We start from the raw sequence: 23,885 nt of genomic DNA on the forward strand, positions 1-23,885 counted from the left end.
GTGACAATGTTTAAGTTTGTTTTGGCTACAGACATTTATATGTGACAACCCTATAGATATCTCCACATTTTTGTTTTAAATGTACAGGTCTGTGAAATGCAAAGGTCTGGTCAACACTGACTAGAGAGACCATGCTGAGCCATGGCCGTGCCTACCTTGCAGGACCAGCTGAGTTCGGCAGTGAGCACAGGGGTGCCATCAGCCAGCCCACCTCCCCACTCACAGGACAGCACTCCCTGCCCCTCCCTGCCTTCCCTCAATCGAGGCTTCAGGAGAATTAAAAGCAGTTCCTCTTCAGGGTCTGGAGACCTCTGGATATCACCCTCACAATGGCAAGCACGCCAGGGAAAGAAAGCAGCAGCGATGTGAACCTCTGGAAACCTGGTTCCGAGTGTGGACCCTCCTGCTCACCAGCTCCATCACCTCAGGCAAGTCATGTAGCATCTCCAAATCACAGTTCTTTCTCTTCTGACTAAATACCATCTGTCCTACCCATTCAAGGGGGCTATTGTAAAGAACAAATAACATACTTATGGGAAGCTCTTCTTAACTGATGAAATCATGATTACATACAGGCACAGGTACCAACATAAATAACTGAAGCGGGCTGGGACAAGAAAGCCAGGGCAGCCATGTATCTCACAGCACATGGCACTGAGTTTGGGGAGACAGCGGGGGCACAGAGACCACAGCAGAGTGGAGGGGGCCAGGACCTCAAGCTGAGGGCTGCTCACCAGACACGAGGGAGGCTGTGCAATCAGAGCTTCCGATTTCCTCAGAGAAACCAGACAGCCAGCTTCCCTTTGTATGTTCATGAAAACTCCCGATTATTGAAATGTTAGCAACTGTTTTAACAACTTTTTACAAAATATATTTTTATTGATTTCAGAAAGGAAGGGAGAGGAAGAGATAGAAACATCAACGATGAGAGAGAATCACTGATCAGCTGCCTCCTGCACACCCCACACTGGGATCGAGCCCGCAACCCAGGCATGTGCTCTGACCAGGGATCAAACCATGACCTCCTGGTTCATAGGTCGATGCTCAACCACTGAGCCACGCTGGTTGAGCTATTTCAACAATAGGGGGCATCCCTGAAAGGCCAAACGAAACGTGTCTGAGGGCCAAACTTGGCTCTGAGGTGCCCTTTGTGACTTGATGTGCACATTTATCCACCGCTCCTGTGTTCAGTGGGACACTCAGGGCTGGGCCTTCCCAAAGACTCCCCTGATAGCTGCTGCTCTGAATGTGCCCTGACAGTGCTTCCATTTTCCTCAGTTCTTCATGCACCTTCACATGTGGACACTGTAAATAACTCTTCTGATGAAAAGTGAACTAGGCCTTGAACCAGTCCAGCAGGGTCGCCATCTGGGAGGCCTCAGAAACTCAACTGTCAGCACTGTAAACATTCTAGACTTCATGGAAGACACTGACTTTTTCTAACTAATTACATCTGCCAGTCAAGATTTGCAGTATGAGTTCAAGAACAAGGCGTTCATTTAACAACAATAACAAAAACAGTGAGGATGAAAACTGGCCGGCCCTCATAATGAAAGGCCTGAAAGCAAACCGTGACTTCCCTAATAAGGCTACGACCAAAGTTGGCTCCCTGGCGGTCGAACACCAATACAATTAATCAGTCTGTTTTCAGTTTTCTCACGACAGCAATATTAACAGTTTGCTTTATTCTGTTTATATGGTGCTGACAAGTCTTCAGCATGTTGGGCCTACTTGCTGGAGATTAATGGCTATTCCTCTACCGAGGTAAAAACCAGGCAAGGAGAGAATGCCTTTTACGACCAGATAAGAGCTGGATTTTTCTTTGCTCTTTTCAGTTGCCCTGCCTATCAACTCCCCTCTCTTTTAATTTCTATCAAGGATATGTAAGATCAGTAGGGCCCAGAGGTTCTTCTCACGGTTTAAACTCTTCCACTCTTGTTGTATCCTCAGGTGACACAAAAGGAACCTTGGATATTGCTTTTGGGGAAGCTTCTCATCTCTAAAGGTACTGCCAGCTAATTGTTCTAAAAAGTCAGATCCATCTAAAAGTGAACGATAGGTAAGAGATGACCTCTGGCAACAGGATATTAGCATATTAGGTGGGCAATGGTTCTCCTTTATCTGTGGTTATTTTTGTAGACACTGAAGTAGGCAGAATTGATATTAAGTATGGCCCAGCCCAGAAAATCTTAGACATCTTTCACTAAATAGTCATATTTCAAAATTAATAAACATGATTTGAAATCATTCAAGAAGACAAATCCCCATACTTCCATCCTGCCGCGCCACTTCCACACCCCCCCCCCCCCCCCGACCCCGCAAAGGCTGTAGAAAGAATGTTTGTTACTTGTATATTTTTGCTCTGTGCCAGGTTGGAAAGACATGGTAAGCCTATAAGTACAGAGGAACTACAATAACAAAATTAATTACTTGTGTGTAAAGTGCAAGGTATTTGAGAATATCTTGTAGAGCAATATAATGAACCAGATTTGGGCAGATCCTGAATTCCATACTTGTTCTTTAATAATTTGTCTTGTGCAAAGGTTCGATTGGGAAGAAACAGATAGATTAGACAGAAGGGTACTGCAGTATCCTGAGACTAAAGCAGGTGCTGTACTGGAAGAGAGGAGGAGAGGACAGATTTGAGACTTATCCCAGAAACAGAACCAACTAAATACATCTTTTTTGGCTGATTAGATTTGTTCTTCAACAACTATTTTTAAGGGGTCTGGATGGGTCAGATGCTGTGCTAAGTAACATACAGGGAAGTAAGGAAGAGAAGAATCTGAAGATGACTCCTTCCTCAAAATTAGGCTACTGGCCGCTATTCAGTGGTCTGAAGTGGCACCATAATACCCATTCATCCTCCCTCCTTCCTTCCACGTACCCACCCGATATTTAGTAAGCACCCATCTTGTGCCAGGCACTGCACTACGGAATGGTCATGAACAAGTCCAGATAAGAAAAATCAAGGGAAAGAAAAAAGTTACTGTATTCCTTCTCACAGGCTTGGTTGGGAGTGCCTTCTCTCTAGAACCTCCATTCCTTTCCTGGTGGCCTGGCCATGGGCGCAGTACAGGGTGGTAAACCACCGGACTGTGGGAACAGCATAGGTATTCTTAGTCATCCATATGGAGGGAGGATCTCCTATTTAATTTCTAAATGTGTGCCCTGATTTGGCATATTTAACCAAAGTAAAACTATATCAGAAAGGTATCTAACATAATTCCCATGTGCAGATTTTAATATTACCTAAACATATAGGCTCAAGAAAAATTAGCTTTGAGGAAAGCCAAAAAGTACTGAAAATACTTTGAATGTTAAACTTCTTGTATATAGTTTAGTTGGTAAATTGGTTTGAGACATGTAATTCTACTGCCTTTCAGGGAAAGCCCTGATATTTTAGAATTAAGATGTGCCTAGACTTTATAGGAACAAATCCTGACCACTTTCTAGTGCTTTCTAAAAAATAACTAGGTAGTAGAATGACTACCACTAAGAAGTATTTTGCTTTATGGCAGCTGCCTTTTCATTATTATTTTATGAGAGCTTGTCTACATATTATGTATTCTTCACTATCTACATTTAGTTCTTTTAAAAATGTCTTCTTCGGATGCCTGGGGTTATGTCAGTGTCTTTGGATCTAATTGGATCTCAAATAGCAAACTGTATCACTTTTAATACTTTCCAAAGGTACTTAAGCACATAGGTGTACCTCCAAAATCCATGACTAATGTATGCTTTGGTCATTTCTATTAAAACAAAAAAAATTTAAAAGGTATTTTTAGGGACTTATGAACACCATCAACAATTATGTCAAGTATAAGCTAGTCTGTATAAGCCAAGAGTGAAAATTTAAATGCCAATAAAATCTCACTGTAAAAGAAGGAATTTGATGAGCGCAGGCACATTTTCACTCTGATTTGAGATCTGAGCCCGGTATGGACTTGTGTGTTCTCTGAACTCGGAGACAACAAGCTGTAGGAAGCCTGCACCATGGGAGCATGAAAAGGCCGAATCTGGGCCTGGGCATTTCCGTCCCAGCCCTACGGCCTGCATCACTGAGCAAGTTTCTCTCCCTATGGAAAATAAGATTTGCATAACCACTTACCTACTTATTTCCCACTGAAAAATGTTTTTAAGTTGTGAAATATTTCAAACATGCTTATTTTTACTGATGAGAAATAGGAACTGAAAGTGAGAAAAGTGTAAAACACCACAGAAGTGATCCATGAAGAGACACTGCCACCATCATTACCTCAAGTTAACCTACAGGTAAGAGAAGTCTTCACCGTCTTGGGAACTCGGGCCTTGGGTTAATCGCCTGCAGTTATGCTGAGATATTTCCATTTTGCTTGGCTCAATCTGATAGAGGGCCTCAGAGGAAAATGTCCAAGATGAGCCCAGAGGCAGAACCACAGAATTCCAGCCGGTCTGTGCTGGAAAGGCCCTTAGAGATCATGTCACCACCCTCCCAGGGCAGGAAAGAAAAACAAACTGGAGCCATCTGACATTTATGACTCTTACCTGCGGCGCAGATCCTCGGCCACGGCTGCCCGGCAGCTGAACAAATACGCACGCAGTGACTTGAGCCGCTGCCGCAGCCGCACCACGGTGGCCAGCGGCTCGGCGTGCAGGTACAGCATGGGGTTCTCCTGCTGGATGTCGATCAGGGGCTCTTCGTACACGTACTCCAGAAACTCTTTGGCCTGCTTAGACACCTACAAAATCAACGTCCTCGATCAGTTCTGCTGACTCGTCCGGCTTTCCACGCCGCCTCAAACTACGAACCACAGCTTAAGTATCCTAGCCAAGTGAAAAGCCCAAACTAAATATGAAGTTGGTCTTTCTCCTCTCTTCCAGAAACTAAACTGGCATTAATGAAAGGAATGCATTAATTCTATATCCTGATTACCTGCATCTACACACGCGATACAATGACACAGAACTACACAGACCCAGTACACCAAGGTCAGTTTTCTGTTGTTTTTTTTAAATATACTTTAATTATTTAAGATGTAACCAATGGGGAAACTAGGTGAAAGGGATACAAGGCCACTGTGTACTATCTATGCAACTATCTGTGACTCTATAATTATTTCCAAAAAAAGGGGAGATTAAGACTCCCTGATTTTAAAAATACATATATGTATATGCGTATGTATGTATGTCCTATACCAGTGGTCGGCAAACTGTGGCTCACGAGCCACATGCAGCTTGCTGTTGACTGAGTTTGCCGACCACTGACCTAGACTCTCGATTCCAATAATTACAGGTTGTTGTTGTTCCTTGTGATTAAGCCCCTATACCACTTTTAAAAAATAGGTAATAACAATGTTTTGAAAAATAAATATGTGCAGAATAATTTCATTGCATAGAAAACAGACTCAAATACACTTTTTTTAACTCTATATACATATTTTTTAATTTTTTTTACAGAGAGGAAGGATAGAGAATGAAAAACAATGAGAGAGAAACATTGATCAGCTGCCTCCTGCACGCCCCCTACTGGGGATTGAGCCTGCAACCAAGGTACATGCCCTTGACAGGAATCAAACCTGGGACCCTTTAGTCCATGGGCCAATGCTCTATCCACTGAGCCAAACCAGTTAGGGCTCAAATACACACTTTAGTGAGCAGAAAGGAGTTTTTCTTATTAGAACAACTTTGAACTTGGGCTGCCTCTAGCATATTCATCCAATTCTGTATCTACCTCTGGTAGTAAACAATGAAAGTTGACTATAAAATATCACTGTCATCAGTAGAAATAATTAGTAGAAACATAATGCATCCAAGAGAGAGGGGGGGTTGCTTAAATAATGCATGACACATGGGTAATCTGGGGGGACCTGTACATTTTAATTCACTGAGACATGGACTCACTACTGATACATAGAATTGGCTTAGTTCTATTTATGAAAGGTAAAACTTCACCAAGTTTCCTCCAAAACCTCTCTAGTACTGGGAGTAAGGCAGGAATTCACCATAGAAACAAAACAAACAACTTTGCTTATGAAAAAAAAAAAAATGGAAATCCACTAGGTTTCACACTCTAGGTTAGAAGCTTACTAATGAAGTTAAATAGGATACAGTCTCTACCTTCAAGGGACTCACTGTTTAGTATAATAGACAAATATTTAAAACAAAATATACATGTAGCACATAGCCTGTCATCTACCACAAAAGAACTATGGGTGAGATCCACAGGTAACTGAAAGGAGGGAGAAATCAGCTGTGCTGCGGGGGGAGGGGGGTTAAACAGGTGACATTGGCTCGAGGTCTAGAAACAAACAGAAATTCACTTGGTGGGCAAGGATGGGGCAGAGGAGAGTACAAGCAGCAGACACAGCCATGAAAACCCATCAATATGCACATGTGACAACTAAATGTATGGCTACTGCATGTTGATTAAAAACAGATGTTTATGAAATTCAATATTATCATTTTCTTTTATTGTAAAGCTCACATAAAAGTTTATGCTCCTTACAGAGATGCAAAATATGAAATCATTTTTTTTCTATTAAAAGTATAATTTTTTCCCTTAAAAGCAATTATTTTTGAGGTACCTGCTGTGCTGTGTAATCCTCTGGGGTCCTGCAGAGTTAGAATTAATGAAGTTTACAGTCTCTGTAACTCCAGCTCCAAAGATGCACCTAGCATCTGCCAAAACCTGTGACGGTTTTACCAGACTGGAGAGAACAGTTGGCAGGACTGAACAATGCCTTGCTCTGAGGCAGAGTCGCAGGTACATGCCAGACACTGTGGTAAGCACGAGGCACGTGGTGAATAAACCAGGTAGGGCCCTTCCTCCCGTAGCTCACAGCTCAGTGGGGAGAGACAGAACTGGGTTCAGATAGATTTTATTTATCACAGTTCAATATTTGCAATATTTAAATATCTTAAAAGAGGGAAAAACGAACGGTGTTCTGGAAAATGAAGTACAACCCACTTGAAACTGTTGCTGAAAAATGATGTATTGTACAATTCAATTAGTCTTTCTGGCCCTATTGAGCAGTGTTTATACTGAGTCAGGGCCCTGCTGAATTAGGTTAACAATGCTACCTTTTAGTAGGTGAACAGAAGGACAAAGGGCACTGGCCAGTCTCCCAGGCCTTAAAAGGCTTCTCTCTTCAGGTGGCACTTAAGCCCAAAAGGAAAAAAAAAAAAAGTCTTTTACAGAGACAGTAAAAGCAGTAAGACAAATGGGACAGCAGCTACTGACGTCAGCATTCATAAACTGAAATTACTGAAAACAAAAACAGAGCTAGTTTGAATCACGTCCGAGGCGCTGCTTCACGGGTTATTAACGAGTGTTAGGAATACAGAGCGTGTTGTGACCGCGGCTGCCGAGTGTGTGAACGGATCCCTACAGGCTGAGCCGTGTTTGGCAGCCAGGCTGAGCACATGCTTGCCTTTGAGAATCAATCATTTACTCTGGTGAGGAAATTTCTGAGAGGGCTCCAAATTCAGCAGGAAATGCCATTTTTGCAAAATAGAGCACTTTCCCCCCTAAGTTCTAAATGGGCCTGCATGCTGGTATGAGGATTCCACTTTCAAACTCAACTGTAATTTAAAAGCTTTTTAAAAAAGAAAATCTTTAAAAATATAGAGTTACTTAGGGAAGGAAGCCAATGACATTCTTAGGTGATAAAGTTTATGTGACAGAGCTTCTTTCTTTCTTAGGTGATAAAGTTTATGTGACAGAGCTTCTTTCTTGTTAATATAAATATTGCATGAGTTATATGTGAATGCCGAATATATTTCACCTAAAAGCTACTGTCCTACTTCTTGCCAACCAAATTTGTGGAAAGTCCGAGTGAAAACTCGGCTCATAAGTGCAGATGGATGAATCCAATACTCTTTCTTTTTAAAAAAATGGTTTGCCCTAACCCCGTGGTCAGCAAACTGCGGCTCACGAGCCACATGCAGCTCTTTGGCCCCTTGAGTGTGGCTCTTCCACAAAATACCACGGCCTGGGTGAGTCTATTTTGAAGAAGTGGCATTAGAAGAAGTTTAAGTTTAAAAAATTTGGCTCTCAAAAGAAATTTCACTCGTTGTACTGTTGATATTTGGCTCTGTTGACTAATGAGTTTGCTGACCACTGACCTAACCGGTTTGGCTCAGTGGATAGAGCGTCGGCCTGTGAACTCAAGGGTCCCAGGTTTGATTCCGGTCAAGGGCATGTACCTTGGTTGCGGGCACATCCCCAGTAGGGGGTGTGGAGGAGGCAGCTGACTGATGTTTCTCACTCTCCCTTCTTCTCTGTAAAAAATCAATAAAATATATTTTTTAAAAAAATTTAAAAAAATTAAGAATGAATGGTTTTACCTGGCATTCTTTCCATGACCCCATTCCATTCACATTAGAAACAATTTTACAGGGTCAACAGTTCACTGACCTATTAGTATTTTACTAAATAATACGTAGTGTTTATTACTAATATAAATGAAATTTTTTCAAAGCTCTCTTACCTTAGAACAAAATAGTTTAAGCCAGGGGTGGGAAACCTTTTCCTGCCAAGGATCATTTGGATATTTCTAACATCATTCGCTTAATATAATTCACTTAATATAAACTTATGTTGCTATGAAAAAAGCTCCTAGATTTATTGGATTTTAAATAAAAATTCAATAAGCAGTTGCCTTGGCAGAGCCAGACCAAGTGATTTCATAAGCTTTATTCAGCCCGCGGGCCAGACGTTCCCCACCCCTGGTTTAAGCTATAAGGACTCAAATCTGAGACTGTGCTGCAATCTGTGAGGGGGTTCTTTTTCCACAGCCCTGCATCTACGTGATTCAACTTATTTCGAGGTAATAAAGTGGGAAAGGACAGCTAGAGGCAGCACAGTGACAACAGATGTGACAGCCAACATCTGGTACTAAGGGAAGAAAAACACCTGCGAGAAGATAGAAGGTAAAAGTATAGCACAGAACCCTGACTGAGGGCAATATCCACCAAACTCACAAATGTACATACCTACACCTAGGACATTATCTGCAGGGAGTCTCACTCATAAATGAGAGAACTTATATTCAGAAGGATGCATAAAGCTATTCATTGAATCACTGTCTATAACAGCAAAAGATTGGAAAAACCTAATGTCCATAAAAAAAAAAAAATGGTGCCAAATCCGGTTTGGCTCAGTGGATAGAGCGTCAGCCTGCGGACTGAAAGGGCCCAGGTTCGATTCCGGTCAAGGGCATGTAACTTGGTTGCGGCCACATCCCCAGTAGGAGGTGTGCAAGAGGCAGCTGATCGATGTTTCTCTCTCATCGATGTTTCTGACTATCTATCCCTCTTCCTTCCTCTCTGTAAAAAATCAATAAAATATATATATAAAAAAAAAGGTCAGGTTGGATAAATTGATGTGTGTAAAATTCATGATGGAATATGGAATGGCTATTTTAAAAACCCAATGAAGAGTTTTATGATCTAAATGGAAAGTTCTCCAAGAGCAGCTTGTGTACTATACTGCCTACTGCCATTTCTGTGTAAACACAGGTATGAGAAATGACCTCTGGAAGGATACATAAGAAAGGAGTAATTTGCTTGCCTGAGGGAAGAACAGGGAGGGAGATTACATATATATATATATACACACACACACACACACACACACACCCTCTGTACTTTCTGAATCTTGAAATTTGTGAAAGTATATTCAAAAAAGAATAAAGGTATAGCAGCACACAGCAATTTCTTCATGGAAAAACAGCCTCCCACGCCACATTAAAGCACGTGGAAGTTTTCTATCGCAGGACAGAAATAATTTAATTCTGAGGCATTAAAAAGAATAAGTTTTAATTCATATTTTGTTAAAGTATATAGAACTAAGTCACAATTTACAAAATAATAAAATAATATAGTCACATTACTGAAAATTAGGAGAATAAAGATTGAAAAAGGGAAAAAAAGTTATCACCTATAATTTTCCCACAAATAACCACTCATTGTTTTGGTATAAGGTTTTCTTCCCATCTCTGAAACATCATAGTGAAAGCCTTCCTTATTGAAATCAATCCCAATCATAACACTTCTTGGTCCTGTTAAAACAGGCACTGTGGGCTAATGGAGGAGGAATCAGGAGATCTTAAGTTTAATTACAATTTGTTCTCAAAATCTCCAAATGACTCCTAACAAGTGGTTTTCCCCATCAGCGACTACTCTCCAGCTCTGCAAGGGCAATAGAGCCTGCTCTGAACGCCTCTCAAAGTAACAGAGATAGGAAATGGTTTACGTAACATGGAAAACCCCTAGCGAAATGGAATGTGACTGTTCTGGCTAGGATACAAAAATATTTTTAAAAAGTACAACACAGGGGAACTGTTAGGAAGAGTTGAGGCTAAATCTGAGTTCCTTACAGCTTCTTTCTCATACTGGTATTTTTGAATGGGGGGGGGGTGTGGTGGTGGAGGGAAGTTAAAGAGAATTTCATTAGAAAATTTGAGGTTAGGGCTTAGCTGCAGGGTAATCCTGGAGCTCAACTCAATTTGCAGGATGTACACCAGAAAACATGAAATCCTGCTTTAAAAATAATTAGGATTATTATTTCTCCAGAGGGCAAACAAGGAAACGCTTAAGATGACAGACTTCATCCTGCTCTGCAAAACCCTTTTTTCACTGGCTTAACGGGCCAGTCAAGCCAGTCACGTACTTGCTATTAGAGCAGGCAGATCTCACAGAAAGATGTCTGGTTTTGGAAACTGATAGGGTCTGAATTGATCCTCCCAATTAGGAATATTAAGTTAAATCTGCATCTGAGCAAAGATAGACAGACACTGCACTAAATGGAATATAGTTACTTAATGCCTGTGAGAGATGATCCAGATAAAATCGACCAGCTCTATTCTTGCTTTAAACTCTCCTGTTGTTCACTGACACACGGAGAAGGAATGGTCTGACACAGGAGATCCTCCTCATGTGCAACATGGAGGGAGGGAGGGTGCCCGACATCTCAATCAGTTACCTATCCTCTCAAAATTAAACCCTGTCATTTGAATGACCACTGTGGCAAATGCCTGCTGTGTAGAGAGATTGCAAGTGTCAGTGATGGCTAAATGGATGGTTTGGGTGGCCTTCACAGCTCTCTGCAAACAGACCGGGATTTCCTCCTCCTTTCACATCTTCATCAACTACGCCTGAATTGCTCGTTTTCCTCATTCAGTGGCACCTTTTCGGCGTTAGCTCAGCTGATTGGCATATATTCCGCTGGCATGTGCCACAGCCTAAGCCCTCAGTGATCACGGGGCTAGGACTGCCTCACTCACTTGCTGTCTACACACCTCTCTTGGCTGTCAAATCCCTGCTCCAAGCAGATTAATCTAAACTGTCTAAACCAAATTCAACTTAGTGTTCTTTCCTTCTAAGTAGGTTTTTATCTAATACACACATGGCAAATATATTTATAGCCTATATGCAGAGTGTCAAGTACAAGATGCAGAGGAGACAATGATAACTGTCTGGGAGAGGGGAAGGAAAGAATCGGGAGAGGAAATTAGGTTTAAGCTGGGTTTAGGATTTGCTGTGCTGAGTGAGGGCAAGAGGTGTGAAATGGCAGGACTGGGGATAGGGAGGCGTGTGATCTCACAGAAGAGATTTGTGGAGACGGAGGTAGTGGGCGAAGGGGCTAGAAAGGCAGGGACTAGAGGTCACAAAGGTCTCTCTGTTAAGAGATTTGTATTTACCTTACGTACAATCATGTAAAAGCTGCCATTAACTGGGCACTTATTATGTGTACCAGGCATTGCACTAGGTGCTTTCTGTGAATCATTTATTTAAGCAAAGATCAACCTTATGAAATAGGTACTATTATTATTATCTCCACTCTGAATGTAAAGAAACTGAGGCTGAGGAAAGTAACAAAATTTATCCAAGGTGAGATTAGGACTTTTTTTGAAATATTGCTGGGGCAAGACTTGAAAGCAGAAAGCACAGCTGGGAAATTACTGAATTCCATCACATGAGTGACGCTGAGGGTTCAAGTTAGTGTGGTCGAGTGGTGGGTGCAGTGGAGAGCATGATCTCAAGAGCTATAATTCTGCACGTGATTTCTGCTAACTGATTAGGCAGGGCAGTGGGGGGGTGGGCAGAGGGGAGTCCAGTAGTCTCCCAGCACTGGCAGTGGTGACTGGTGGAGCCATGTGTACTTGGGGGGACATTTGGGAGGGTGATAAAGCCCACTTGGGGCATACTGAGACTGAAGTGCACACAGGACAGGCTAGTCAGACCAGGTAACAGACTTCTCTGTTATGTGGCAGGCACAGCACCATAAAAGAATCCTCCAGTGTGGGGCTGGATTCCTCACCTTGCCAACTTCTAGTACCTGCTAGAAGGGTGGTCTATGGAAGGGTTGAGAAGCTGTACAATGTAGCTAACCCACCAGATGGCTTGAAGACGAGTAGGTTTAAAACTAAAGCTGGGGCCCTAACCGGTTTGGCTCAGTGGATAGAACGTCGGCCTGCAGACTGAAGGGTCCCAGGTTCGATTCCAGTCAAGGGCATGTACCTTGGTTACAGGCACATCCCCATTGGGGGGTGTGCAGGAGGCAGCTGATCGATGTTTCTCTCTCATCAATGTTTCTAACTCTCTATCCCTCTCCTTTCCTCTCTGTAAAAAATTAATAAAATATATTTAAAAAAAATAAAACTAAAGCTGGGATGTCCATTAGGTAATTAATTCCACAGACCTCACTTTCAGTAGCAAACCCGGAGCTAGAAGTGGGAATCAGCATGTGAGTTCTGGTAGTTATGACCACAGAAGGAAGAGAGATGACACAGCAGAGTAGAAAGTGGGAGAGGATCTTGTAGCTTTTATAAAACTACCTCATCAAGTTCGCTTCAAATTCTCATGTCACGCCGAAACCGGTTTGGCTCAGTGGATAGAGCGTCGGCCTGCGGACTGAAGGGTCCCAGGTTTGATTCCGGTCAAGGGCATGTACCTTGGTTGCAGGCACATCCCCAGTGGGAGGTGTGCAGGAGGCAGCTGATCGATGTTTCTCTCTCATCGATGTTTCTAGCTCTCTATCCCTCTCCCTTCCTCTCTGTAAAATATCAATAAAATATATTTTTTAAAAAAAATTCTCATGTCATTATCTTAATAATCCACATGACAACATGAACAAGTTGCTGTCATGAAGTACAGAGTTTTTGCACCTACCTTGTATTTTGACGTATCCCAGTTATGGACTATGCGTGCGGGGATGAGGAAACTGTCGTCCACGTGGCAGCTGCTGCAGTAATACCACCCACTGTAATTGCACACTTTGGCTTTCCCATTGGAAAGGCCAATGGATCGCTGGCATCCTGTTCAAAACAAAAGCAAAAGTCTATGATTATTGTACCTTTAACAGCACAGGACAAGGCTACACAACCCTCACCTCGAGTTAAACAAAATTCCACAACAGGACAGAAATTGCAGAGAATCCATGTATATGCATGTGTCCTTCTTTCCAGCCCAGGAGCTCCCTCCCCCTGCTCCTGGAGGACCACTGAAACTGGTCCATTTCTGGTCTGTTCTGAGTCCAGCTCTTCAGCAGGTAAGCCTCCCTGTACCCCCATTTGTCCCTCCTTGCTTCCCTCAGAGTCCGTGTTGTCATGAGGCACTTTGCTGGGGCTTCTCATACAGGATCTTATACAAGCCACACCTTTCTATGAGACAGAGATATCAGCTCTATTGCACAGATGAATAAACTAAGGTTTTAGCCAGGTTATGTATTCTGTCTTGAAGTCACCCAGCTAATAAGAGGTGGAGCTGGATTTGGCTCTATGCTTGTCTGACTCTAAAATGATTCTAAAAACTGATAGGTAGAACCTTCCTTTGCTTCCAAAATAAATGGAAGGAATTTGTCCATTAATTGGCCTCCAACTCGCCTTTCCAACTACCTGCTCCTATTGCTTACTCTCCAGTGGGAATATAACCTCTTTATTCCAGTCAGGGAACTCTCCACACTGTTTCCCAAATAAATAGTGTGCTCTCTCCACCCTCCGTATCTTGGTGCGCGTTATTTCTCCTTACATAGCTCCTCTTCTCCGATCTCTACTTTGCCAAATCCAGCCCATTACTCAAGGCCACTGGTTGCCTGTGAGTGATGGCTAAGGCCCTTTTTGTGTCCAAGGAAGTGCATGGTTCTGTGAGCACTGTCCTGGTACCGTCAGGGGCCTGGTAATAACCATGGCTCTGCCACAGAGGAGCCACTGGTTTTTAGATGGAACTACCTTCTGCTGGTGAGTGTAGAGACTCTGTCACAGTCAATCCAATGGACAAAATCCAGAACAGGTAGTCATGATTACATCAACAGCAGCAGTTTTCTGACATTTTTTGATTTACAGCTTTCATTTTAGAACTCCTTCCATATGGCCCATTTCATGGTTGGGTGCTAAGAACTGTATTTTTCAAAGAAATCTCACATTAATCCAATTTCATATGGTACAAAATAAAGTACTACTACTAATGATCAGTGTTGCACCCCATTTCCATTAGAAGGAGCTAAAACACATTTAACAAATCCCCAACTAAAGAAGATACTAATTCACATGAATAGCCTGAATAAAAGGACCACAAAGCTCACAGAACTTTTCACTGTCATCACAAATAAAATGGCATCAGTATTTAAGCTGTTCCACAGTGCGTGGGCCAGACAGAGAGAGATCCTGTTTTTAAATAGAGGTATGGAAGACAGAAGTAAATGTGTTGGTATTAGGCTTCAAGAGCTCACTACTCTTCCTTCCTAGAACAGCAACGAAATCCGAGCTCCTGAGGAATGAGGTATGTGTGAAGATAAGGAAGAACCCAACACACAGGGTGCTTCTGTCGGACGCGCGGGAGGTGCCGTCACAATCACTAGCTCTGAACACTGGAATGTTGTCGGCTGCACTCCCCGACCACACTGCCTTCAACTCGGTGCCTCTTTACGTGCTGGGACAGCCAGAACCGCACTGCCAAACTTCTCCGATCTATTTTTTATCCTCAGCACTTAACACAAGGCTTTGCACAAGCAGACCATCAATACATGTTTATGTGGAAGGGATGAGAAACGGAATACTATTTAGCATACGTACAGCCACATGCTTACATAGAGATTTTAATTTCCCATGGCTGTTCTAGAATTGATCCTGCTATCCTGGATCTACCTCTTGAAGCAGGCTACTTTTGTTCATTTCCCTATGAAAATACGTTGCCTATTCTAAGAATTCTACATTACGCATGTGCTCCTATGTGGTCTATGGGACAGAGTTGAGTGGACTGTGACATATTCTAGACACTGGGATATTGCAGTTTCCAAAAATAGGCAGTCAACTGACTTAACGCTGAAGTGAGGCTGAATGGAACTCAGCCTTCCCTGATGACTTAGAAAGTGATCCTGATCTTGTAGAAATTCAGGATGATCATCATAGTTGAAACTCTCACCACAGAATACTGTAAAAACAAATTTAGGTTATTTTATCTTTTCTGATTATTTGAATATAATAAACATCAGTAAGCATTTGCTGGATAGTCATATATGCTTCAGTAGGTAGTACTGGGTTTTTCAGTCTGTACTTTTTAATGACTTTATTATAATTTTCTAGATGGAACATATGTAGGCAATATTAAAATAACAAATGTGCACTTTAAGAAAGCGTATAGCCTAAAGATGTGTATCTCAGCCAGGCACACGTGTCCATGTGCTGGGGCTCAACTATATGAGCTAACAAATGAGCTAAACATCCTTACCTATTTGCATAGGTCTCCAGGCTCATAGAAAAGAGAACAGACAACATGGCTCAGGTTCCTTCGGGTTTTCGTTTAGACAGAGGCCCCAGCACAAGACCTCCACCCTCCAGTCCTTGGGTGTCTTTACCTTTATATCCTATTTAGAACCATTCTCTCCTAATCTCGGCGATGAAATCACCCCTCATAACAGAAGTAGGTTCCAACCTACCCTAACAGTCCTGCTTCGGACTGTTTTGGATACATGGTGCAGAGGCAGCACAAGTCTAGAGTCGGGAAGCTTGTTCTTGCCTCAGGTACAATGGGCGTCTGACCCATCAACTCTCTGGGCCCGCTTTCCTCACTGCAGAATCCATGGTTAGCCTAAATTGGCAGTTTGCCAAGTTTGCTGAGCATCAGCATTTTCTAGAAATGTTTGTGAAAAGCGTAGACCCCGCCCCAGAGATGTTGATTCTGTAGACTGGAGCAGGGCCCGGGAACTTGCATTTCTACCCAACCACACCCAGGAGCTGAGGTGGTAAAAACTGAGCGTTGCTCCCTGGTCCCTAGGTGACTGCCAAAGCCCTCCAAGCTCTAGAGTTCTAATTTGATTCAAGTAAAGTGCACTTTATCAGTGAAAAGCTCGTAATCTGTCACACAGTTAGTTTACTTTTCAGGCTTCCAAAATCAACATTTCAGGTTCTCAGTCTATTTCCAAAAATTTGCTGCATAGGAACAACCTGAGTTCACTGTACTCATGTTCTTCCTGAGCTTCCGTTGTTCCCACTGAGAAGAATCTTAGTTGACTTAGAATTAAAACTTTTCATCTTCAAGTCCAATGAAAGAACATAGGATGGTCGGGAAAGATTAGAAGCTAGTGGGTAGCCTGATGTAGATTCATTTTCTAAAACCAACACGCACCATTTATTTGAAGAAGGAAACACCCATTCTTTCAATTAACTGCAAGATTTCCTCCTTCAATATACTAGCAAATCATAGACTAAAAATGTCTGAAACAATTCCTTATAAAGATACAGGATCTGGGATTTTGCTATCATTATAAAGTTTTCAACAGAGTGAAAAATGTGTTTTCTCAATAATTTCTGTTAGGAAAACACATTTTTTGGAGGGTGCCAAAGCTGGACTCTGACAAGCAACATTATGGGGAGAAAAATAGAGCTGGGAAGCAGAAACAAAAAGTAATTAATTGAAATAACTAATTAGAGCTTATTTACATATTATATTTGTATGTACTTTCAAATAGACTTTTCAACAATGTTTCTAAATTAAAGAGCATTTATAGTGGGGAACACTCCACATGTTGGATCAAAGCAAATACATTCTTCCCAGTCTCTTTTTGAAACTTTTCAGAGAGTGTATTCAATTCATAGGAACAAAAAACTATCTCACAAGAGAACCCACTGGCCTTTTTTTTTTTTTTTTTATTGCTTCCCACCCCACTTCAAATCTTTAATGAACACATGCTCTGAAGAGTTTAGCTTCCCCCTGATACACTTCGGGAAACAAATGTAACCATTTAACCGAAATCCTATTTGCTGCATGTAAGTCCATTTCCCAAATGGCCTTTTAAGACACCCCCAAAGAATCTGTTGCTGGGGGCTGGAGCAGAAATTTTGGCCTAACGCTCCACAAAGGCACAATCTTTCTTCTCACAAGTGTACCCAGCTAGCTCAATTGGCTGCAACGTGGCGTTACTGAGCTGAGCTCTGAGGAGGAGCCAGCCAGCTTTTCTCTATTGCACAGCTACCAGCTCCGTCCTGCAGCCCCTCCCCAGCAGATGGAAATTCATGGGCATAAGAGAAAAGTAGCAAGGGCTCTGGCTGGACCCAGGTGAATCTCTCATTGAGGAAAGAACACACACTGCCATGCTACCTACCCCCTTTACCCAACTTGGTAAGGTAAACCCAGTATTTTGTATTTGGACGGTAGAAAGCTTTAAGAAGAGAACAGGGACAAAGAATGAAAAATGGGAGAAGGTACCTCTATAAAACGGAGGAAAAAGGTAAAGAGAGTGCGAGGACAAATTTGCTCCGTTAAAATAGAAAAAACAAACTGGCAAGTTGCTTACCCCCTTTCACTGTATGCACACAGGGTAGGGAGGTGGCCCCAGGAGAGGGAAGGGGACTGCCCTGTGCCTCCCTCCTCCGTTCTGTCCAGTGTCCCGGCATGGGACAGTGAGCTGTGGTAAGCATTGTGCAAAATGTGGCTTGATCATGCTTTAGAGACAAGAATTGCCAAAAAGAAGAAAAACAGAAATGGGGGTTCAATGACTTGCTATTTTTACAAGCACTGGGGCGGGGTGGGGCAGAAGCAAAAAGAACATAGCTTTCCTAGCTTACGGTCTGTAACCATAAGCTCTTTAAGTAGTTAAGAGTTAAACATGTACTTTTAAAAATAAGGTGTCACATTAGGTATACAATTGAAAATTATGTTTAGTGAGCCTGGCATCAGCACAAAGCTGGGCACAGCGCTGGACTGTTGGAGAGAGAGCAGAGGCACTTTCTTTGCCATGTGGTTCTGGTGTCCATTAAAGGAAGTGGAGACCAAGCAAAGCTGGGGCCGGCCTGCATCCTCCACGGCAGGAGGGGGCGGGGCTGGATGTGTTCTCAAGGTTAGGTAACCCGTAGCCCATGGAACGGAGGCTACGGAATTCTACATAATGGTAATGAAAAGAGCCGGGGGAGGGACATCGAGAAACACCTGTTTAGTCCCCCGTCATCTGTGAGGGATATGATCCAAGAACCCCAGGGATGCCCAAGACTGCGGAGAGTACCAGACCCCATATATAATGTTATGTTCCTAGACATACTTACCTATGATAAAGTTAATTTATAAATTAGGCACAGTAAGAAATTAACAACAGTACCTAATAAGGAAATAGAACAATTACAACAATAAGATAAGGGTTACTCGAACACAAGCACTGAAATACCGCGACAGTTGATCTAGGCGGCTACTTAAGTTACTACTGGGGGGAGGGATACACTGGACAAAGGGATGACTCATGTCCCTGGTGGGACGGAGCAGGATGGTGTGAAATTTCATTATGCTACTAAGAACAGCATGCAATTTAAAACTTACGAATTGTTTATTTCTGAAATTTTCCATTTAATATTTCTTTCCAAGGTTGACCATGAATAACGGAAACCCCAGAAAGCGGAACTGTGGATGGGGGGACTACCGTAAGTGATCTAAAACTTTTCTCGTATCAAATGGCTAAGTTACTCGGTCTGTGGGACAAGGTGGTGAGTGACCCACAAAGTAGGAGGCGCCTACTTAGTCATTAAATCAATTACAACATGAACTATTTGGATGGAGAATCAGACACATGAAAACAAATGCCTCTGAGTATGCATTTTGTCTGTTCCAAAGCAAATAGCACCCACAAGCATCTCAAGCAAAACTAAAGGAATAAAAGGGGGAATCAAGAAAAACCCATGTGTAATGTTTAGATTGCTAATGTGAATATAGGCATGGGCAAAAGTACGTTTACAGTTGTTCATATGGAAATAATACAAATAAATAATACAATAATCCTATATGATAAAAGGCTAATATGCAAATCGACTGAACAGTGGGACAACCGGTCACTATGACGCGCACTGACCACCAGGGGGCAGACGCTCAACGCAGGAGCTGCCCCTGGTGGTCAGTGCGCTCCCACAGGGGGAGGGCCGCTCAGCCAGAAGCCAGGCTCACAGCTGGCAAGTGCAGTGGTGGTGGTGGGAGCCTCTCCCACCTCCGCAGCAGTCGGACATCCCCCGAGGGCTCCCGGACTGTGAGAGGGGACAGGCCAGGCTGAGGGACACCTGCCCCCCAGTGCATGAATTTCGTGCACTGGGCCTCTAGTTAATAAATAATAATACATTTCACATACTCACAACTGTACACCCACTTTTGCCCACTCTGTAGTATGGCAGACTGCTGGTAGTCCCTTTTTTTTACTTTATGGGCTCACTTTAAACTGCAGTATCTCAAAACTATTTCTTAAGTCTTTTGATAGTAAATTTTCTTCCCAGGGGATGAAAATTCATGGCTGGAAGGGAATACACATATAGGCATACCTCAGAAATATTGTGGGTTTGCTTCCAGACCACCCCAATAAATACAGTATTGCAATGAAGAGAGTAGTAATAGCTTTACTGGTGTAAGGTCTTGCCTTCAATTATTAAAAAACACAACATCTGTGAAGTACAATAAAGCAAAGCACAATCTTGAAATGCACTGACTGGTTCTTCCCAAAGCTATACTAAAGTTCATTTCTGTCAATCAGAAAAATAATTCTTTCTGATGGGCTTCATTTTATGTTTGTCTATAAATGGCCTTTATAACAGTGAGAGAGTATAAAAAAATTGTCCCTTATTTTGGCCAAAACTTTGACTCAAAAAGTTGGGCTGCACAGACAAAGGGCTGACATGTAAGAAGCATAAATAAAGCACTTGAAGGACATTTCCCACTGTGGCTGACACACACGTAGGATCACTTGTTGGCACTTGTAGAATGGGCTGCAGCGGTTGCCAGGAGCACCTGACTAAAGGGTTTTCATTTCCGCACAGCAATATGGCGCACGTTATGCCTGTAACCTGTTAGCGCTGCCCTGGACACAAGGAGTGTTCAATCCATATTATATCTAGAGAAACAGACTGCGGCTGAGACCAAGAGACATCAACTGACCAGGACAGAGGCCACCTACCAAGTATAATCCTGTGTTTTTTTATTATACTTGCAGGACTAAGGCAACCAAAAAAAGATACTTTTAAAAATCCAATCTGAATAACAATTGGTTTAAAATTTAGAAGCATTCTACAAGTCTCAAGTAAGGTGTGTGTGGCTTTTTAGCAGTGACTACTTAAACGTACTATGTTTAAGTAAGAAGGGAAGTGAAAATCACATGCTATGTAATTGCTGCTGATTGAAATTATAAGGCAGCATGTCAGGGGTCCCCTAAACCTGTCTCTTGCTTCAACAGAGTTTGGAAAGAACAGACCTGGGGAGTCCCTCTTCTTCCACCCTCCAAACTCCTTTCCAGTCCCCATCTCCAAAACCACCTTGTCAGCCATCCTCTGTCTCCAGGACCTTCTGGCACAGACTTTTGTGGTTAGCTCCTTATTGTCGAACAACCATGAGCTCCCAGATTTAGCGGAATTATGCCACCAGGTGGAGGCCACCACCAACCACCTGGTCAACCTGCATCTATGGGCCTCCTATGCCTACCTCTCTCTGGGCCTGTATTTCCACCATGTGGCTCTGGCGGGCATGGGCCACTTCTGTGGGCTGGTCTAGGAGAAGCACAAAAGCACCCAGCCTCTTGTAAAAATGCGAAATGCGGCCACATCCTTTTCCAGGACATGCAGAAGCCGTCCCAAGATGAGTGGGGTAGAGCCATGAACGCCATGAAGCCACCATGGCCCTGGAGAAAAACAGAGCCTAATGTTTTGGGATGTGTGCACCGGGGTTCTGCCCATACTGACCTCCATCTCTGTGACTTCCTGGAGAGTCACTTCCTAAATGAGGTGAAACTCATCAGGAAGATGGGTGAGCATCTGACTAACCTGTGCAGGCTGGGTTGGGTGAATATATCTTGGGAAGGCTCACCCTCAAGCAGGACTAGGAGCATCCGGATTCTAATAGGCTTTGAGGGGCCCCTCTGCACCCCCTTGGTGTCAGAGCTCCTGCCCCCTGCAGCCACTAGGCAGTGTTTACCACCCTGGAGCCCTCTCCCAAGCCGTGGACCAACTGAAAACAATAAAGCTTTTTTGCAGCAAAATAAATAAATAAATAAATAAAAAGGAAGAAAGAAAATATAAACTAAAGACTTTCTACTCTTGCTAAACTCTATAATGTTTGTTTGTTCAAGCTCACGGAATGTTAAGATTATAAATCTTATTAAATAAATTAATAAATACCAAGTAGACTCCAACTCAAGTTGAGAAGTGTCAAGATTTATTAGTCTTTCGGGTAAACAATGATTGAGAACCTAAAGTCAATATTTAGTCAAAATTTATCTTGAAAGGCAATAAATCTTGATTTTTGCTAAGGGAAGTAAGTAAATATGTTCACTGCTCTAGAGACTCTGACTGCTTTTCTACGTACTAAATAGCTACCTTCCTTGATTTATAAATATAACAATCTGTGACACATATTTTCACTTCCAAAGAAATAATTTGAGTTGTTTAGTTACTTTCAATTTTTCTTACGATCAGATGCTTCAATACTGGCATTTATAGTAGGGTAAGATAAGAAAAGCCTAATAATGAAATGCTACAAATTCACCAGTCTAAATTTAGTATTTTTTCATACTTGTTTTCCTCTCAGACTTTCTCATTAATTTCTGTCCCTATTATGCTCTTTCCCCAAAGACTTTCAAGAAAATGGTACACAATTTAAAATGGAAATTATAAATAGGCAAAGGGACAAATATATTTCTACACAGTGCATACTATATGCCAGGCACTGTTATACACACTTTACACACACACACACACACACACACACACACACACACACACACAATTCTCACCAATTCTAAGAGGTAGGTATTACCCCTTTTTACAAATGAAAAAACTGAGGCAGAAGGTGATAAACTCATTCTGTCCATGGGTGTACAACTGGCAAAAAAGGCAGGGCCTCACTGAACTGGCTGGTGTGTGGCACTTTGTGAGCAACACAGTGAACTAATAGGTGAATTTCCACATGGCTATCTCCTTGTGGGGGATATTATAAAAATTGTCTGCTGTGGATGACAATATGACAAGCACAGAAAATATGAATCAACTATACATAATTTAGTTCATTAGTGATTCAGCCTTGGACCTCACAAGCAGTAGCATCATCTCTGAATATGAAGGTTGGGGGGAGGGGGCAAGAATACAACTCTATGAGGTGGGAAGCAGAAGATAAGAAAGGCACAAAGGAGAAAGCAGTCTGTCTAACTGTGGAGAGAGAGGATGAGGACAGCTGTGTGGACACAGGGACATTCCACCTGGGCCTTAAGGAAAAAAGATTTTGACAAATGAAAGGTCAAGTCAGAAAAATGGGAGCACGCCTGGAAAACACTGCCTTTTCCAGCTGTCTGAAGCTCACTTTAGCCAGAGGGATGTGGGGAGAGCTTTGAAGGATGAACTGAGGCTAGAAGAGCCTAAGGATCCGGGATGCTCACGGGAAGGAGTCCGAACTAATCAATAAGATACAGGACCTCAGCTTTGGAAAGATTAGCTGGCAAGAGGACACTGGAAGCGGAGGAACAGTTGGTAAGTTAGTGCGCCAGTCTGAGCTTGAGTAAGCGTGGGAGCCCCCAGGGGGAAAAGGAGGAAATACTATGGAGATAAAATGCAAAGGATTTGGCAGCAGACTAGTGGGAAGAGCATGGCAAGGGGCTCCTCAAAGATGCCCTGGATGTGCTGAGCTTGTGACTATTACTGAGAAACCTATCGGTCAGAAGAGAGCTTTGGGGAAGAAACTGTCGTTCGTTTGAAACATTCATTTAAAAAAAAAAACAGAGTTCAAAAATTTGAGCTAGCAGATCAACTGATGCCTAAAGCTCCACTGATGGAAAACAATTCCCTTTTATTGTACAAATCAGTTTGAATTCGATTTCCTGTTACTTGTGACTGAAAGCATCTCAAAGGTTTACACTGAGTGATGGTGGGTGAGGGTTCCATTTCTATAACCTGCTTTTACTTAAAGCTACCCGTTACGATGCTGACGTCTTACTATGAGCCATTAGGTGGTCTGAAATAACCAACATGCGTTTCAGAAAGAAGACACTTATTAATTCATACAGAAGTGAGGGAGAGCAGCACGAGGAAGCGAAGATAGAGTTAGTCGGTCTTGTTTCTCGACAGCTCAGTGTCACCACCAGGGGAGACTTCTGTCCCAACAGAGGACATCTGCAACATCTAGAGACATCTTTGGTTTCCACAAAGGGGCGAGTCAGGGTAGCTACTGGCACCTAATGGAGAGAGACCAGAAATGTTTCTAAACATCCTCAGTTCATAGGGCAGCCTCCCATGACAAAGAATTATCTGGTACAAAGTGTCAACAGTGCCACTGTTGGAAAACCCCCAGACTGTACAAAGACGAGTGAGCAAAGTAAGTGATTACTTAATCACTTTTCTCCACAAGCGAGGGATATACCATCTACTATGGGGAGGGAAAAAGCCCTTTCACCAGCTCTA

General features: G+C 42.6%; 1 protein-coding gene and 1 long non-coding RNA gene across 6 annotated transcripts in view; one reads left to right on the forward strand and one right to left on the reverse strand.

Moving 5' to 3' along the window:
• PLEKHM3 (pleckstrin homology domain containing M3) overlaps positions 1 to 23,885 on the reverse strand; it is a 243,684-nt gene that overhangs the window by 165,312 nt on the left and 54,487 nt on the right. For all 5 annotated transcript variants that reach the window (XM_080667586.1, XM_080667585.1, XM_080667584.1 and 2 more), the window contains exons 4-5: positions 13,156 to 13,301; positions 4,528 to 4,721 (exon numbers count right to left, since the gene is read on the reverse strand). In XM_080667586.1, the coding sequence (XP_080523712.1) occupies positions 4,528 to 4,721; positions 13,156 to 13,301 (340 nt within the window). The remainder of the gene's footprint in view (positions 1 to 4,527; positions 4,722 to 13,155; positions 13,302 to 23,885) is intronic.
• On the forward strand, positions 4,110 to 21,471 carry LOC308247861. Its single transcript, XR_013960574.1, has 4 exons — positions 4,110 to 4,971; positions 13,452 to 13,534; positions 18,835 to 18,890; positions 20,678 to 21,471. It is a non-coding gene; the product is annotated as an uncharacterized lncRNA (long non-coding RNA).

This window comes from Plecotus auritus (assembly GCF_963455305.1).
Source record: "Plecotus auritus genome assembly, chromosome: 5".
Lineage (NCBI taxonomy): Eukaryota > Metazoa > Chordata > Mammalia > Chiroptera > Vespertilionidae > Plecotus > Plecotus auritus.